Consider the following 19,701-nt stretch of genomic DNA (forward strand, 5'->3'; position numbering starts at 1 on the left):
GTCCCAGGTGCTGCTCATGCATTTTTTCTAATGACTCTTTAATGAGTTTTGGGAGCAGAGACCAGAACTCAAGATTCCCCACTGCTTGGGCTGCTCCTTGGGCTCCCTCTTGCTTGCTTTCCTCTTAGGTCCATAAGACTTGCATTCCAACCTGGTGGTCAGGGCACTCTTCTGAGAGCAGAGAGGTGGAAGGTATAGGCTTGAGCTGTCTCAGGTACAAGAGGGGTAGAACCCAAATCTCCCATGTCCTGGAGTAGTGCTCTAAACAGCTGCTCATTTATATAAGGTGGCCAGGCCCTCTACTCCCGCCATGTCTGAGAGAAAGTTCCTGTGATTTGCAGTAAACTGAGGACTGTCCATGTGTGTTAGATATGCTCAGAGCATGTTTCAGACTCTCAGGACATGAACACAGGGATGACAAGTTTGTGAAGCTTAGTCACCAAGATGCTCAGCTCAGCCAGGATAGTGGTAACTCTACACATGCACAGTAGCAGAACATTAGGTATCTGAGGAGCTCTGCTGGTGAAAACTGAGGTGCTTATGGACTCTCAGGTGCCTGAACATGTAGGCATAGGGTAACCGTCTTTTCAAAATGCAAAAGCAGGACGCATGCCATTTAAAAAAGAAATGGGAGGAGAGGACAGTATTATACCACTGGCACTGCCTGTAGGAGCTCTACAACAAGAAGTGAGCGTGATGGGGTGGTGACATAGGGCACCAATGGGGACAGCTGGAGGAGGCTTGAGGACAGCTGGCTGCCCTCCCTCCCCAGCCCTGCACATGTGCCTATGGTAGGAGCGGGGGCAAGCACCACTTTCCCTTGTGGGGAGGGCATTCTCAAGGTGGGTTCAAGCTTTTGGAGCATGTTGGGGGCAGGACCTTTGTGATGTCTCTGAATGACACGTGCAGCCAGAGGGACAGAGCCCTAGAGGTTGTGGGGAGGGGAGAGAAGGGGGAGGGAGTGACATGGGAACTGTGTTGAGAGAAACCCGGGACCAATGCTGTCCTGGAGTCATTCAGCCTGGGACCAGGACTTGATGTTTACATTTTGGGACTATCCCACCCAATTAGGGATGGGTGGTCACCCTACTTAGGCAGGGTTTTGAGGACTGGATCCTTGGACTTAGGGTTCTAAATTCCTCCAAAATTGCACTATCTAAGGTTTGGTTTGGTTTTGATCTGGCTCTGAGAGTTGCTTTTTTAAAATAATAATCTGGGGGTTGGGCGTGTTGGGTAGGGACAAGATGAATGAATTTTTCCTTTTAAATGACTAGTTTCTGAATCTGTCTCTTTGTTTCACTAAGTACTACCAGTTGCCACAGACATTCCTTTCATAGCTGATGTTCTATGGCAGGGTTCAACACATCACTACATGATAGCTCCACATAGCCTTTAAGGCATCAACACTCCTCTTCCCTGGGGAAAAGAAACCCACAAGAGAGGAATACTATTCCAAAACCATTATGAGGATCCTCTTATGAACTTGGAGCCCATTCCCCCTCACCCCCAGATTAGAAGAGTTTGCCATTTCACAGAGTGGTGAAGTGGCATGATCTACAAACGATATATCTTCTGAGGATCTGGAAGGGGAGAATTAGGAATGACTCTACCCCTGGGGTCACCTTTTTTCCCATGAAAGCAGGCTTTGTTTAAAGTTGCTGCTTCTGGTGGCTGCGTAGGATGCTGTGTTCCAGGATAACCAAAGTTACACATAGGACCTCATCAGATCATTATAGAATTTTTTTGCTTAAGAATGTTTTTCCTCTGAAAAAATTCAGTGAAAAACACCAATATATTGTTTATCTACTCATGAAATTTGTTTACAAAATATTGGGGTTTTACACTGAATAACTCCACAGCTGCTTTTCCCTGCCAGAGCTCTTACCTACTGGGCAGTAGTTGTTTGCCTTCTTGTCCCTATATGACTCAATGAACTTCAAACCTGCAATCTGCCTGTGGAAGAATTAAGTGCTTTACTAGAGAGTGTCAAGAATGCACTTATTTCCATCAGTGTAAATGGAGGAGCACATTGTGCCCTACTGGGCTACAATCAGCGTTTCTTAAAAGTACAGTGATTTTTGCCTGAATTATCTGTAAAATTGGCCCCAGTGGTTGTTTAAAAGTACTGTAAAACACTTGAGGGGGAAAAAGTTAAATGTTTCTCATTGTAAAAACTGAGACTCATGGCAAAATCCTCCCCCTTTTGTTTGCTGTGACCACTGACTCCAATACCACTGCTGGTCCACAAAGGGGACAATTTTACTTCTTTTTTACAATCACAATCACAGTGCTATTGCAAATATTACGAGTGAGTTGCCTGTTATGGCACTTTATGTCAACAAGGTTTTATCACATTTGAGACTAATTGTTTCTGCACATATTCATAATATAAAATTTCCTTTCATGCACTAGGTTTTGGGTTTTTGCCATAACATGGACAAATAGAAGGAAGCAAAGTGCTCTTTTGTCAGGGTAGTTTGATGTTTGTTTTGTTGTTGGCAGATTGGATCCCCAGGGATTATTTTCTTTTCCCTATAAGTTTGTAAAATATCAATTTGAAGCTTCTACAGTAGATTTTGCTTTCTAAGACCTTATTTAAACAGCAGAGTATTATGAAGAGATAAATGCTATGTGGATCAGTTGTCAGCAGTTTTGCCCACAGTGGAAGTTTGTGGAACTGTCTGCCAGCTTCATTATCTATCCATTTATCTAACATTGTGAAAAGGGACAGCTCAGGAGTTTAATCCCATGAGTTATGTGCATTGTTAGGAGAGCAATTCCAGACCTTAATTTACTGTTAGCTGTTGAACATTCCATTTGTTTTGCTCCTGTTAAAGGCATTTTTACAGATATTTTATAAATCCCAAGTGCTGCACTTTTTTTAGAGGTAATTTTAGTTATGTTTTTGTGTCATGGCAAAATAGTAATTTGCTATTGAGTCATATATTAGAAATTCTGATAGTCACGATACGCAGAATTACGTTTGCACAATACAAACTTAGTACACTGCACATATGTTATATTTCAATATCAGTAGAGGGGATTGGAACAATTTGCCTGACTAGTGCTTAGTTATCTAAGTGTGTGAGCTTACATAGTGTTAAGTTAACATTACCTGGTAATTTATTTCCTTCTGCCAGTCATCTGGCACTTATGAGGCATGTTGGGAATGCCACATATTGTCATTTGGGCTAGGGACAGAAATTGCACATAAACTGGTATAAGTGACTGAAATCGGTTCAAATCTGTAACTCAACATAAGTTTGGTGCACATAAAAGCTAGGGACAGGCATTCAAAAAGTCTGAGCCTGAATTGATTCAATCTTCTCAGGTTAGTCTAACCTGCCTAGGTTGAACCAGTTTGCGACTGCACAGACAGACATTCTCTCTGGACTGAGGAAATGCCGGCACATGCCTGCAGTGGCTTAGGTCAAAGCTGGGGGGCACTAGACTAGCCCTCTCTTTCATTCCACAGTGCTGAGCTTGTTGGGGGGGGGGCGGGGGAGGGGAATGGCCAGGCCCGGGCAGGATGCTCTGATTAGAAAAGGGTGTAAACCCCCACCCTGCCTGCACTGTCCCAGGCTTTTCCCTGCTGGCTGCTCAGGGGCGGGAGTGTTGCCAGACCCCACCCCCCAGGCTAGCACTCTGAGGCAAAGGGGAGTGTGTGCAGTGCATGCACTTGTTGATGAGACTGAGCTTTTCAATCTCCCTCTCCCTGCTTCTTCCTATTGTCTGCAAATCTGACAGGTGAGGCAGCCAGCAGGGGGCTGATAACAGTGTTTATCAGCCCATCAACAAAACAAAAGCCTCTCTCATTAGTTCAATCTCTTCTTAAACAGATTTTTCCAAGGAAGGAATGGAGGTACATTACCAGCAGACCTGTTGATTAGCTCCAAAAAGCCCTAAGTGGACACTGTTCTGTCTGCCTGTCCCAGTGAAATTGGAGACGCACACACAGACACCTCTCAGCATTAGCTAGCATACCACATGCCTAGGGTTTGTGGGGCTGGGGTCCATGCTGTGGGAGATAGGAGGGAGGTAGCGGGGGGATCCCTGCTTGAATAGCAAGCAGCGAGGCGGGGGGTGGGGTGGAGGTGCAGGGGGAAGCCAGGCAGACACTGCTGTGCCTGCAGTCTCTGTTGGAGCCATGGCTAGGGAGAAGAGAGGCAGGGCCAGCTCTGTTCTCTGGAGCAGACAGCACAGCCCAGGGCTGCAAAGCAGCTGGGATGCTGAGGGGACTCTGGTTTAATTTAAACTAGGAAGGGTCTGGGAAAGACATTGCATAAACCAATTTGACCCAAATCAGTTAAGTCTGATACTGCATCCCTCCAAATTATCTTAAAATTGTTTCAGCCATTTTTAAACTGGTTTATATGCACTGAACTTGTATTCTATTACAGGTTTAAACCAGTTTCTGATCACTTAAACTGGTTTATGTGTAATGTCTGTCCCTAGCCAAACTGCTTTCAAAATGGCTGAAACAATTTTAAGATAATTTGGAGGGATGCAGTATCAGACTTAACTGATTTAAATTAAATTGGTAGGGCTGTGCGAAATTTCACCGAGTGTTTCATTTCAAAGCTGTTTTGATGTGTTTCAAGCTCAAAACAGTGAAATCGAAATGAAACAAAAAGCTTTGAAACACCTTTAAAACAAAATACGGACACTCAAAATGTTTCAAGTTTTGAAACAGCCCAGTGGTGGGAGGCATGGGAGAGCCAGGGGTGAGCTCCAAGCAACTCTGCAGCCCCATGGAACTTAGCCCGGCGGCGGGAGGTGGAGCGCAGTCCTGACTGCCTGCCCCTCGCCGCTGGGCTGAGCTCCATGGGGCTCGTGGAGCTGATCGGAGCACAGTCCTGGCTCTGCCTGCCTCCCGCCACTAGGCTGCACTCCATGGGGTTGCGGAGCCCCATGGAGCTCAGCCCGGTGGTGGAAGGCAGAGTGCATCCCTGGCTCTGCCCACCTTCCGCCGCTGGGCGGTGCTCCTTGGGGCTGCAAAACAGATGTCGAAACAAAATGATGGTGTTTTGCACAGCTCTATAAATTGATTTATTGTACTTCTATCCCAGATCCCCTCCAGATTCAAGTTAACTCAGTCCCCCCACATCCCAGGATGCTTTGCACCTTCCTTGTAACCCCCTTCCCCGGCCCCCTTGCATGGTGGGTGGACTAGGGTTGGCCCAAACTATCTGCTCCAGCCTAGCAGGGAGACATGCTCTAGTGCCTCCCAGCTTGTGGCCTGATCCACTGCAAGACATGTGGCTGCAACCTGGGAATCAAAAGTGAATGTCTATTCACTTGCCTATCAGTTCAATCTACATAGCTTAGTGTATCCTGCCTCAGACTTTTTGACAGTCTGCACTTAGCCTTGGAAGATCTAGGTTTAGTTCAGCTCTTCACAGGTTTAATCCAGATTCTAGAGGAACTAGGAAGTGTCAGGCTGTGCCATTATCTCAGTGCATTATCTCATTAATGGGCAGGAAGACTAGTCCCATCTACCCCTCCTTAGCTAAAGAAAGTGGCTTTGATATGTGGAATCCAGTGAGGGGAAAAGTGTATGAAGTAGTTCGATCAGAACAGGACTGAGTTGCAGGAGCTCCTGAGTATCAACCCAGGCTCCCTCAATCATCCTGGACAAGGCAGATTTTTTGTTTGGGGTTTTGTTTCTATGTTTTTGTTTTACAAAGTATAAAATTAATACTTTCTGGAACCCTTTCCTGGGTGTGTTGTCAGAGTAGGGTTAGTATAAAGTGCTTGGAAGATGAAGGTCTTGATCCATATGGTAGGAGGCATGCACAGGCTGCCCTTTGTGGTCATGGATGCTGCTGAATTCATGCATAGATTTACCCTCTCTCCCAACTACCAAGCAAGCGCAATTCTCAGAATCAACCAGGTGAGAATCTAAGAGGAGCTGAGTACTCACAGCATCTGAGCGTTCCGGTCCTGGCCACCCTCTGGCTGATCCGTTCCTTTTTTTTTTTTATGAACTTCTAGAGTTGCAGAGTTAACTTTTGAAGTACTTTTAGAGTTGCAGTAGGAAATATTGTTTTTCATGGTCAGTAAATGGATTCCCCAATACCTTTATTTAATTTTTTTTTCTTGGAATCTTTTACAGGAACAGCATAGCAGCCTCAGCAGTTTGTGTTTTCAACTTGAGTGCCATAACTCAGGCCTTCAGTGGACCCTTCAAATATCAGGAGAACTCTCGCTCTGCCTGGCTGCCTTATCCCAATCCTAACCCTAATTTTCAGGTACATATGGACAGGAGATGTTATCATTAGTTGCTTTCCATTTCTTAAATATAGGATGGTTCACAGGTATCAAAATACAAACCAGGAAACAAGAACCTGACATTTCATATCTAGAGTCAGTCTGGTTATAAGCATCTGCTCAGATAGATATCAGTGAAATAATTTACATTGCATAGACATCTGTTTACTTTATGATCAATAATACTTTATGATCAATAATACTGATATTTAGCCAAGTATATCCCCATATTTTCATCCAAATTGGTTAAAGGAAGAAAAGAGACAGTCTAAGAATGTCACTTAGCAAAAATGGTGAACTTTTAACAGCAGTATTTGCTGATGAATGTTTTATCAGCTTTTTTGCATGACTTCCCACCTCTAAAATTTTATGGGAATTTTTCACAGAAGAGCAAGCTTATAAAGGAAAAAATACTTTCAGATTACAAATTATATTTGTGTATTCAGGAAAAATTACCCTCTCTTCAGTTCATATCCTCCTAAAATACACAGGTTCAGTTCTACTTTCTATATTTTTTCATATTACAAAATTCTGTTTCACAAAAAAATTACTTTTTAGTATTATCAAAAATATAGTACTTAGTATTTTTCCAAACTATTTGATATTTTTCTAAAAATTATTCTTCTAAAAGTGTTTCATAAAAATAAGCAATTTTTGACCAAGTTCTCGTTGTAACAAAGGGCACTTGCACACATGTGGGGAGTCTGCTCCAACTCACTGGAAATCCAGCGCATTAATTGAGTCTGCTCGAGCATGTAAGTTGACATGTGCTGACAGCCTCCCACATCACATGTATCAGTGGTGCAGCACATGTCAGTGCTGAGGAAATGCTGGTGGTGCACTTTGAACTAAAACACATTTAATGTGCTTTAGTTCAAAGTGCACTGCCGCGATTTTCTCAGCACTAACGCACACTGTGACACTGATACACCTACTCCCAGTACAGTGCCGGGTGCTTTTAATTAGCATAGCTCACTAATGAAAAGTGCCTGGCACTGCATCATAACCACATGTATATGGGACATATATTACTTTAAGTTTTAACTAGGATAGGCAGAGGTATGGTGTTGATGTTATCAAAAAAAAAAAAAAAGCCAGATTGTCTTTAGACTCAAGCAGATAGATTCATGAACCTTGATAGAGCCATATTTTTGTTCGTAAGGCTCAATGGGATTACGTGAGTCCACGTGCACAAGGCTGACTAGAGAATCTGGTCTCCGAGTTTGCATGGTGTTATAGCAACCGAAACATCAAAATCCCATCCATCTTATTAGACTTTACGTACACAAGGTGTGTTCTCTTTGAGCAATATGAAATAACTGAGGTTTTGAAAGTAGATACGTTGTGACTTGTAGCACCATTAGGCCTCAGGTTCAGTTTTCTACTATTTACAAGTCTATTAAAGTAGAAAAAGGGGTTTGTATGTGAGGCGAACACTGACTTTTGGCCATAATGTAACCATGCCATGGTTCTTTTGTCCAGATCATCTGTGCCAAAGCATTCTAAAAATGAGGCTTCTCTCCATGCTAGTGAATTAGGGTAGGTGATTGGTGCCAAAGTGTTTGCCTAGAGCCTGGTGTGTGTATTTGGGGTTTCTCCCACCCCACTTTTTCCCCTGTGGTGAGTGTTTGTTTTTATTCATGCTCTTGCTCTCTCTCTTTCCCCCCCCCCCCCCCCTTTTCTATCTTTTCCCTTCTGGAATGACTAAGTGACAGGATTTGCTTTGTGTGGAGCTGGTTTATGTAACTAAGGGCTGGAGCTAGGATAGGAAGCCTAATAAAAAGGCAGCCCCCAGTGAATGGTATGAACAGTAAGCAGAGGGCCGCAAACAGAGAGGGAGTTTGCTTAGGGAGTTTGCCCAAGGAGGGAGCCAGGGTGCAGGAGATTGTGCATATGTGTGAGAGTGCATGCAAGGGTCCTGATTTGGTTGTTTATTGTGCAGGTTGTTGTGTTGTGTCTTTTTTCTGTCTTTCCCCTTCACTCTTTTGTTTTCCTTCTCCTTCCAGCGTAGGTGTTCTCCAGGGAGCAAAGGAGGCACAAATGGAGTCTGGGTCAGCTGTTGTGACCTGCATGGGATATACTATGTTTGTGGTCCTCTCAGAGGGTCAGGGGCACTTCACCTGCACCAAGTGAAAGCTGGTGTCTGCAGTGGAGAAGAAGATTCAAAGATTGGAAGCTGCATTGCATCAGGGACCAGGAAGATTACTTGGACATGAGTTACAAGAGGCTGGTACTGGAGAGTCCAAAGGGCAATAAGGAAAAGAGCCAGCATGGGCATTTATAGACATGCTCTGGGAGTGTGTGTGGCCAGAGGGTGGGGGTGGGTAAGAGGGAGGCCGTGCTTTAATTAGAGTAGCTAAGAGCCGTTCTAATTAAAGTACCTAGAGAATCACGTGTATCAGTATCCCTGTGCTGAAAAATGGCAGTGGGGGTGCTTTAACTAAAGCTCGTTGGGGATACTGATACACATGATGCTGGAGTCTGTTGGAGCACAGTAATTACCACGCTCCAGCAGACTCAATTTATTGAGTCTGCTCTGACATGCTGTAATTACAGCACATTGGAGCAGCCTCTTTGCATGTGAATAGGAGCCTCATGTGACTACTCAAAGAAGGAGGGTCCTCAGGATTGAAGAGCAGCAGACTGAAGTCAGCAACTGCTTTCAAGCACTCTGTGGTGAAACTGCTGAGGAAAAGGCAGAGGACATCTGCAGGCATGAGGTAGAGGAGGGCAGTAGCCTAGAGGGCAGGAAGTGCAAGGCCCCAAGGACAGGGGCTCCAGGACCACTGCACCAAGAAGAAAGAGAAGAGTGGTGGTGTTTGACTCACTTCTGTGAGGGACAGAGAAACCAATTTGTCATACAGGTCTGGGGGCCCAGAAGGTGTGCTGGCTGGAGCCTGAAATCAGGATATCACAGAGAGACTACCAGAACTCTTTCATCCTTTGGATCACTACCTTTTTCTGCTTGTCCATGTAGGCAGCAACAGTACTGCCAGAAATTACTCTGAGCAGATCAGAAATGACTATGAGGCTCTTGGCAGGAGGAATAAGGAGTTTGGAGCACAAGTCATGTTCTCATAGATTCTTCCAATGGAAGGCAAGATCTAGACAGAGACCATCATATCCTGGAAGTGAACCTGTGGCTGAGATGGCATTGTTGATGTGAAAGTTTCAGCTTCTTTAACAATGGGCAGATGTTATTGTGAGGAGGACTGCTATCAAGATATGGGATCCCTCTGATGAGAGTGAAGAAGAGCATCTTTTGGCGTCATTTGGCCAACCTAGTAAGGAAGGTTTTAGTCAAGGTTCCATGGGGGATGGTAATCAAAACCCTCTAGCAGCAGAGCACAAAGTCCAGAGGGGAAAGGACTCAAAGAAGCAACTTAACTCTGGGAAAGGGCCAAAGAGCCACAGGACTGCAGCAAGTGCTACAAAAGGGAAGTGAGTAGGTCAAAATGCAAAGTATGTCCAATGCATGCATACAATTGCAAGAAATATGAGGAATAAACAGGATGAGGTGGAAGCTGTAGCTTATGAAAAGACCCATGATCTGATTTGCATTACAGAGGCTTGGTGGGACAGCTTTTATGACTGGTATGTCAACATCGAGGGTTACACTCTGTTTCAAAAGGATGGGGTTGAGAGAAAACGTGGTGTTGCCTGGTATGTCAAAAACACTATTATTTATTCCGTAGTTCAGGAGGAAGATGACAGCAAAGCGCAATGCATTTGGGTGAAGATGAAAAGCAAAAGATGTAGCAACGATATGACGGTGGGGATTTATTATAGGCCACCAAATTAAGAGGAGGAGGTAGATGATGCACTCTTCAAGCAGATGAAAAATCTGTCCAAAAGCTATGGGATGGTAATGATGGGAGACTTCAATTTTCTGGATATGTACTGGAAGAACAATGAAACCAAACATAAACTTTCAAGCCAGTTCCTAGCTTGTGTGGAGGACAACGTTCTGTTCCAGAAAGTGGTGGATACAACTAGGAGATCATCTGTCTTGGGTTTTGTCCTGGCTAACAGGAAAGAATGGATGGTGGATGTGAAGTGGATGGGTAACTTGGGAGGAAGTGATTACGATACAATAGAATTCCAGATCCTGTGACAGGGAAAACATGAGGTCAGCAAAATTAGTATGATAGATTTCAAAGAGATGTATTTTTTCTAACTCAAAATGTTAATAGGCATGTTGTCATGGGAAGATGGATTGAAGGATAACTTCCCAGGAAGGCTGGGAGCTTGTAAGGGCACAGTATCGGAACCCCAACAAATAACTGTCCCCATGCAATGGAAGCACAAGAAGAATGGCAGGAGACAAATGTTACTGCCCAAGGAGCTTCTAAAATGCCTCAAAAGCAAAAGGAAAGCATACAGGCAATGACAGAATGGGCAGCTCACCAAGGACGCATACTAGGAAATAGCAAGAACCTTCAGGGACAAAGTCAGGAAGGTAAAGATAAAGAAGGAGCTGTGCCTGTCAAAGGAGGTTAAGGACAACAAGAAGAGGTTCTATAAGTATGTTGGCCAGAAGAGAAGGACCAAGAAGCTGTGGGTCCTCTGTTAACAAGCGAGGGGGAACTCCTAACCAAAGATGCAAAGAACGCGGAGCTCTTCAACAGGTACTTTGCCTGTCTTCACAAAAAAATTAAACTGAAGCCAGACACCTGATAAAGATCATCTGGATAAGGAAGGGAGTAAGGTGAGGGAGGAGATAACAAAAGATGGTCAGAGAGCTTTTGTTGAGTCTGAATGAATTCAAATCAGCAGGGTACTGAATGAACTGGCAAATGAAATCTTGTAGCCCTTGGCGATGATCTTTATGAAGTCATACTAGAGGACTGGAAAAGGGCCAGTGTAGTGACCTTCTTTAAATAGGACAAAAAGGGAATTTACTGGAGCATATCCTAAGGAAACCCATTTGAAACATCTGGAGGAGGAAAAGCTGATCCCAAGCAGTGAGCATAGATTTATGAAAAATAAATCATGTAAAACAAACTTGATCTCCTTCCTTGACAAAATGAATACTTGGATGGATCATGGGAATGCAGTGGATATAGTGTATTTGGACTTCAGCAAGGCTTTTGACAAGGTCCTTCATGACCTTATAAACAAAATTGAGAAATGTGGGCTAGATAAAAATACTATAAGGTAGATAGATGACTGGCTCAATAGCAATAAGCAAAGGGTAGTTATTAATAGGTTCATGTCAAAATGGTGGGAGGTTTCAAGTGGAGTCCCACAAGGGTCTGTCCTTGGCCCAGTGCTGTTCAATGTATTTGTTAATAATTTGGATGCTAATACAGAAAGCTTCTTGAGCAAGTCTGTAGATAACACAAAACTGGAAAGGATTGCAAACACGCTGGAGAATGTGATCACCATTCAGAAGGATCTTAAGAGATTGGAAAGTTGGGCTAGAACTAACAAGACAAAGTTCAGTGCAGACAAATGTAAGGTGCTACACCTCGGGAGGAATAATGAAAAACACAAAAATAAAATGGGTAACATCTGGCTCGATGGCAGCATTATGGAAAAGGACTCAGGAGTCTTGGAAGATCACAGACTCAATATGACTCTACAGTGTGATGCTGCTGCACAAAAGGCAAATATGGTTTTGGGACGCATCAATAGAAACATTAGGCACGTGACAAAGGAGGCAATAGTGCTTTTCTCCTCAGCACTGGTTAGGCCTCATGTGGAGTATTTTGTACAGTTCTGGGCTCCCCACTTTAAAAAGGTCATGGAGCAGTTAGAGAGATCCAGACGTAGGCAACAAAATAGTAAAGGGCTTGGAAGGCAAGTCATATGAGGACGGGCTGAAGGAGCTAGGTATTTTTAGCTTGCAGAAAAGGCTCTTAAGATGGGATGTTATAGGAGTCTTCAAATACTTGAAGGGCTGCTATAAAGAAGGAGGAAAGAACCTTCTATCGCTGGCTGCAAGGAGGAGGATATGCACCAATGGCTTGAAGTTGCAGCAAAATTAGTTAGATTGGGTATCAGGAAAAACTTCGCTGTTAGAATAGTGAGGCACTGAATAGACTGACTAGGGAAGTTGTGGACTCTTCATCACTGGAGGTGTTCAAGTACAGGTTGAACAGCCACTGGTCAGTGATGATCTAGGCATACCTCTGCCTGCGTTCTACTATGGATATTCCCTATGCTTCTGGGCTATGTTGGTTGTCCCCCCTCCACTCTCCCACTTTTCTGCTAAATGCTTCAGGGTATTTATAAACTTCTCTCAGAGGCATTTGGTGTTGAATGGAACAAAGGCTGGGTTTGGGGTGTGCCATTGTTCTTGCTGATACCAAAGCCAGAGGTTCCTGGTTGACCAATTACCATATTTGGGTTCAGGAAGAAATGTTACCCCATGGTCAGATTGGTATGGACTGTGGGGGGTTTTGCCATAGATCTGTAGCAAGGGGCATGGTCCTCTGCTTGGGGTCTCTTGAACATATATTAACAACCTTTTATAGAGGCAGGACTTTAGCTGCCATGGTTCCCTTGCTTTACCTGTGGCTGGTTAGGGTGTTATGTCTTGTGTTGTGTCAGGTTTGATGGTACTCTTATGGAGAGTTTAGAGTATGGATTGTATAGGATGGTTTGGTTAGGGATGATCCTGCCTCAGACAGGGGGTTGGACTCGATTGATCTCTGGAGGTCCCTTCCAGCCCTGTTTCTCTATGATTCTGTGACCCATAGCTCCAATAAGCCTCAGGTTGAGTCTTCTGCTATTTACAAGTCTATCAAGGTGAAAGAAGGGGTTTATGTGTGAGGCAAGCACTGACCTTGTAACCATGCTATGGTTCTCTTGTCCAGTTCATTTGTGTCAAAACAATCAAAAAATGGAGTGCTATCTGACAAAGAAGAACAGAAGCATCTGGCTAAATCCTTGTCTGGAAACATCTTTCTGCAGCTTTCAGGGGGCAGAAGATGCATAGACCCAAAAAAGGACATGTCTACACTTAGATGGAGACATGTCCCCAAGCACACCCCCACTCACCTACTGCTGCACATATGCTAAAATAAAAATGGTCATATGCCACTAAGGCTTTCCCAGGGGTGTTCCAGCATCTCCTCAAGTGCACTAGAGAAAAACCAAGTCTTGAGAGAAGCTGGAAAGACTCCTGGAGTTTTTTTTACCAGAATATTTCCAGGTATAGAATTTGCATGCAGAAGTGAGTGAACGTGACATGCTTGGCTGTGGCCTGTCTAGGCACCATTGGGTAGGCGTACCCTAGCAGTGTTTACCCTGCTTTGAGGCAACAACTAAACCTGACCACTGTGGATATAAGGAGCACCCTACTCCACCCTGCAAAGCCCATTTGCTTGACATACTTATTGCTGAGGCTTTGTGTTTCAGCTTAGCAAAGAAAGGAAATGGTTTCGGAAAAGTGTGCCCTCTGATTTAAACCCATCAGCTGAAGAGTATGTAATCCTCCGAAACTGGACTGACAAATTTGACTGTATCTTTTTCAAATCAATTAGTTTCATGTGAATCATTTTGTGAAACCTTCTGCAAAATGAAAGGGAATTTGCAGACAGGGACAGATGCAGGTCTTTATTGTTCTGCAGAATAAGACCCACTTATCTTCCCAGTAGATTGTTACCAACCAGGTGGTTCTGACAAGAGAGCTAGAAATGGAAACCACATAAAATCAGGACTTAAAGCATCAGCTTCACTGAAATACTTCCATAGACAGCATCTTTCTATCTAATGTGTTACTTGTACATGCAAGTTTTAGATTTTAGAAACACTCCTGACAGAAGTCCCTCTGATTACCTAGCACAGGAGTTTGCAGCCTTTTTGGATCAGTGTACCTCCAGCAGCCAGGCGTGGAGTGGGGGGTAGGGAGGGAAGTAAGGAGGTGGCAGGGCAGCACGGGATGATGTGTGGCAGTGCTCTGTCCCTGCTTGCCCACGCATACCCCCTAGGGCCTTCTCAAGTACCCCTGGGGGTATGTGTACCCCCGTTTGACACCCCTGGCCTAGCATATCTTCTTGTGGGAGGTATAAAGTCTTTACATTCATGAAGTAGAACCCCTAGTTGGGAATTGTGGGTGGTTTCCATTTCCTTTGTGCTCCTAAGTGGTGTAAAGGAAGCAGAGCAGAGCATAATATCTGCCCCAAATTGCTGACTGGGCCTCGTAACTTTTTGAAATGTTTGGCCCTTAGCTGAAGTAGCTGAAGACCACTGCGTTCAGCTATCCTGTATAATAAGCAGGTTATATTCACATGTAGGTCTTAAGCTTGTGGTGGTTCCAGTGTGACGATGTCACATTGAGCAAAATGTATAAAATAGCCTGCTGGCTTAATACATAACCCTATTCTCATGTGTACTTGTTCCTTAACTCCTAGTCAAACCATTTTCCGGGCACTGAGATTTTTTTCTTTTTATATGGTCGATACTTAACCACATGGTTTACAGCAATTTACATGAAAAACAACAGCACCATTTACTGTACAGTACATGCCAAAATGAAACTGCAGCATATCCCATTTTGTGCAGGCAGCTTTGCAGCCAACTTCCAGGGCTTAGAGCTATATCCTGCCCTTTTGGAAGAAATGCTTAAACTGTAGATTTTAACAGATTTCCATGTGCCACGAGTGTTGCCAAATGGCTACCTTTGCTCAAATGAATCTTTTGCTCTGCAGATTCAGCTAGCTGTAAGTGGGGCATTTGGCTCCATGCTTCACAGATTTGAAACGTCAGCATCTATCAAAAAGCTATCCCTGTACCCTGAGCTAGAGCTAACCATTTTTTGTGAGTTCAGAGTGCCTCACTGCAGCTTCAAAACCCACATTGGACACTCAAATGATTTATTTCTCAGTGAAGCCCCTGATCTCCTTACTGAAAAGGAATACTGTTTTCTGTAGTATATTTATGTCTGTGGTAAAAGATCAAAGGTTTTTGACATATAATCTGAAAGATTGCTCCACAGTGAATTTATTCTTGACACTATTCAGAATGTTATAAATAAGAGCCAAAAGTACATAATGGGAAGGCTGACTATGCTCACACTCTATTAGATGTATCAAATGCTGTGTGTCCTAGGTTTCTGAGAGGTGTACACACACATAGCTGCATCAAGTCTAGTACATCATTTATGCTTTCAATACCAGGTCCACAAGATGCTTCCCAGTATTGAATTTGATGGCCAGACAACGAAGTGCCTCTGAGCTTTCATCAGTACAATATTGTACAGCTGAGGATACAGTCAGTTTGGTCATTTTAGCTTTTCCTTGGTCCAGCTTTCTGCATGCTTGTAAGGTGTGGCAAGGTAAGGTCCCTTCCTCCTGCCCACTGTTTTTCCTCTGTCTCCTTCCTAAACCCATAGGGAAGAGCTAGCAGTTGTGAACTTGGGCTCCCTTTGAGCTTCACTTTGGGAGTTTGAACTAGTCTGATGCTTCAGATGCATCCCGCTTTGAAAATTCAGAGAAACTAAACTGTTTGAACTAACAACGCTGAAAGCCGAAACTGGGAGATTTCTGTAGAGCATGTTATCTCGGCTCTGCTGTGATTCAGCTCATTTCTGGCATAGCATAGGTTTGGTTTTTCAGTACAGTAAAAATAGTCTGACTATGATGCGCTTTTCACAATGCTGACATGCCGGATACATGCTGCAAATATAGTGTTCTCATCTCATATATAGCTGGTCCATTTTCCATTTGAGTGGCTACTTACTCACACACTTAACATAAGCACTTTCTGTATCCATTTTTGTATACTTCAGAAAAATGAGAAGTGGTAAAGCGATAATACGAACATAATCATCATGTATTTTGCTCAGTTTATTCATGGCAGGAAGTGCTCCTTTTGTAAATTTTTATGTTGGTTTGAAGGTAATGTTTGCAGTTTTCTTTTGCATAATATAAAGAGTTCTGAAGCAAATATTAATTTGTCACAGATTAAAATATTATTGTTAGGTCCCGTTGTCCATTTTTTGTTTCATGAATACTAAGTCCTTTAGGAGCTGCAATAATTCCATGTAAGCTTCTTCTATGCGGTTTTTCACTTGCACCTTTATGGTCTGACAATAAGACGTGATTGGTCATGTCTTCAGGATTGCATTGATATTCATATTCATGTTCATGAGACCACTGAACATTAAACTAACCTTTTGAACTTTTTCTTTTTTTCTGAAGTTATGGTACAGCTTCATGTGATATTATTATGGCTCCATTTGCTTTTGCTCAGGCTGACCTCTCACACTAGAAATGAAGATGATGTTTTGTTTTAGAGACTCATCCACTCTAGACTCTGTTGTTTAAGTGTAACTCTCTCAATTTTTTCTGTAGACCCCTGACAGCTGTAAAACACATAACTGAGGCATACTTTTGGAATTCTATAAAACAGATCTAGGACTTTCATGTTGAACTTTGGTTTTCTGTAATGCAAACAGAGAAGATGTGTTATTGATGGGGAAAAATGTTATTTTTTCTGTGTTTGCAGTGTGGTACCATGGACCAGGGTCTATATGTGAATCTGACTGAGAGGAATCTTCAGGATGCCCAAAAATTTATTCTAATGCATGAGGTGGTTCAGCCTGTCATTCCGATTCCTTACTTCATGGAAGACAACAGCCGGTTTTCTCATGTGGCAGTGGACGTGGTGCAGGGCAAGGAAATGCTTTTTCATATCATCTATCTGGCCACAGGTACATGCTTAATGGTGCTAAGATAACTGTAGAAAGTCAGGAAGCCTTTTCAGTGGTCAGTACATTAGGTCTCAATTGCCTAAACCAGGGGTGCTCAACTCCCAGTATGCAGGCCAGATCTGGCCCTTGGCACCATGTCATCTAGTCTGGTAGGCCATGGCCCTGATCTCTAGATCAGGTGTGCAGGGCCTGAGCCTAGGGCACGGGGGCTGGGTGGGGGCAGCACGAGTCCTGGAACCTGATCCTGGCTGGGCAAAGGCAGCAGAGGGCCCTGGAGTTCAATCCTGCCTGGGAAGAGGCCATGTGCAGGTCCCTAGAGCCTAATCCCAGCACACAAGGGTGACATCCATGATTCTGGTCCCTGGGGCCAAAACCGTGAGCACCACTGACCTAAACCACCTGGGGCAACTGATTGATAATTTCGACAGCATTCATTTGGCCAAAGCAGATCAGCCGAATGGTGTGTTGGGCATGTAGATCTTTTGAACAAAATGTTATAAACCAAGGTTCGGTCTCAGTATTGAGAGGTTAATTTTCAGTGTTTTAATTCGGGGGCTCCAGCCCATCAAGATGAAAAGGACAAACTCAATTTGAAATGTGTTGATTCTTGCAGTCTAGAGTATGACCTTGCTCATAGTTTGTAAAAAGCTTTAGAACCTTTTGGGATGGAAGATTTTATACCAATGTCAAATATTATTATCACTATGGCTATTTTCAACTCTTCCTCAGCCAGCACAGATTTGCTGTCTATTCTCTTTTACAGGCCATGTTTAAATAATTCATTCTTAGAAATTTTTACCCCCTGCTATCCTTATCCTTTTACCCTGAAGTTTAGGAATGAAAGAAAAATATTCCTCCATTGAGAATGTCACTTCCTGGACTGTAAGGGTTTTAGCACAGAATGAACTTTTGCCTGAACATTTTAAAAAGTAGTTGAGAACTATTTTTTACTCCAGAGTATTTTTGAAGCAGGTCACTGGTTATTTTATGCCACTGATCAAGATTCAGATACAGACTAGAGTGACAGTAGCACAGTCTCAACTTGTAAACCCACATTCACACAATTATCCCTCATGTAATTGGTCCCAGAGGCATGAGTAGGGACTACTGTAGTTAACAGTGGTTTGCAATCTTTGACTCTTTCTTACAGCTAATACAGTAGCAAGTGTGGAGAATTTAAAAACTATTGGTTTTATCCTACTTTCATTTAAGTTGATGAAAACCACTCATTGATTTCAACAGGAGTGGAATCAATGGTTCATGTTATATTTCACCACAATTACAGCTTCTTAATAAAAGCAATACATTTTATAACCTCCTTTTTAAGGGTTGTGATGAAAAACATACTGTTTTTTGGAGGACTGTGTTTCAATATATGGCTTAACTTTCTTTAGAAAATGTGTTACTTATGAATCCAAACAATAAACTCATCTTTTAGCAGGACTCTTGTTTCTTTTGGGCTATTACTAGGAGATATTATGATTTTAAATTGTCAGTTCAGACCAGGCTACTTGGGGTATTACCACAGCAGAGAAAGCTTACTCATTGTTCTGGAAACATATGTAGCAAAATAAAAACCTTTAATAGATTATAACAGCACAAGGATTTGGCCAAGAGTAGTCAAAACAACCCAGTGTTTAGTAAATTATAGTATTTTAAGTGGAATCATATCCATACTGAGTGTTGTTTATACTGTACAACCCTCCTGATAGAAATAGGATTACAGAAACACATTTTGAATTGTTTTTATACTTGGTTGCTATTGCTGCACTGAGATATTTGATCGCATCATAATGGCAGCATTGAGCATGATGTAATTTCTCATAGTTCCTGATTGTCTCCAGGTTTTTGGTTTTGTTCATGGTGTTTCCTGTTATATTTGATTTGGTAAAAGAGCATTAAGAGGTTTAAGTCTTTGAGACTGGCTAATGAACCATCCTCTCATTAAAATATATATTATGCACCTTCTGTGCAGTAGATTAGGACTGGATCCTCTGAAGTTTTATTCAGCCAAAACTCTCAATTAATTAAATAGAAATCGAGGTCAGTAAGACCCTTAGAGGAATCTGTAGGTGACTTGTAGGATTTAGTCCTGCCTTAGAGAGAATCATCAAGGAGCACATCTGTGGGGGGGCCTGCAGGGGAGATCATGCTCAGGGGCAATCAGCATGGGTTCACCAAAGGCAGGTCCTGCCAGACCAACCTGATTGCCTTTTTCGACCAAGTAACTAAATCCTTGGATGATGGTGTTGCTGTGGACATAGTCTTTTTAGACTTTAAGAAGGCCTTTGACACTGTCTCACTCCATCCTCATCAATAAATTAAGCGACTGTAGCATTGATGCCTACATAGTTGGATGGGTAAAAAATTGGCTGATGGGGCGCACCCAGAGAGTAGTGGTGGACGGGTTGTACTCAACCTGGCGAGATGTGAGCAGTGGGGTACCCTAGGGCTCAGTCCTCAGGCCCTCACTGTTTAACATCTTCATCAGCGACTTGGATGAGGGGGTGGAAAGCACGCTGTCCAAGTTTGCTGATGACACTAAGATGTGGGGTGAGGTGGACACACTTGAAGGGAGAGAGAGCCTGCAACTAGATTTAAACAGACTACAAAAGTGGGCAGACAAGAATAGGATGGGGTTCAACGTAGACAAATGCAGGGTGCTGCACCTTGGGAGAAGGAATCCACAGCATACATACAGGCTGGGGAGTTCCCCTCTTGAAAGCACAGAGGCGGAAAGGGATCTTGGAGTCATTATTGACTCCAAGATG

The 19,701-nt window shown here is 43.2% G+C and overlaps 1 protein-coding gene across 3 annotated transcripts in view; it reads left to right on the forward strand.

Annotated features, from left to right (window-relative positions):
- The window catches only part of SEMA5A (semaphorin 5A), a 593,698-nt gene that overhangs the window by 366,233 nt on the left and 207,764 nt on the right, over positions 1-19,701 (forward strand). For all 3 annotated transcript variants that reach the window (XM_006015687.3, XM_025205600.1, XM_025205596.1), the window contains 2 exons: positions 6,116-6,251; positions 16,726-16,930. In XM_006015687.3, the coding sequence (XP_006015749.1) occupies positions 6,116-6,251; positions 16,726-16,930 (341 nt within the window). The remainder of the gene's footprint in view (positions 1-6,115; positions 6,252-16,725; positions 16,931-19,701) is intronic.

This window comes from Alligator sinensis, unplaced genomic scaffold, assembly GCF_000455745.1.
Source record: "Alligator sinensis unplaced genomic scaffold, ASM45574v1 scaffold126_1, whole genome shotgun sequence".
NCBI classification, from domain to species: domain Eukaryota; kingdom Metazoa; phylum Chordata; order Crocodylia; family Alligatoridae; genus Alligator; species Alligator sinensis.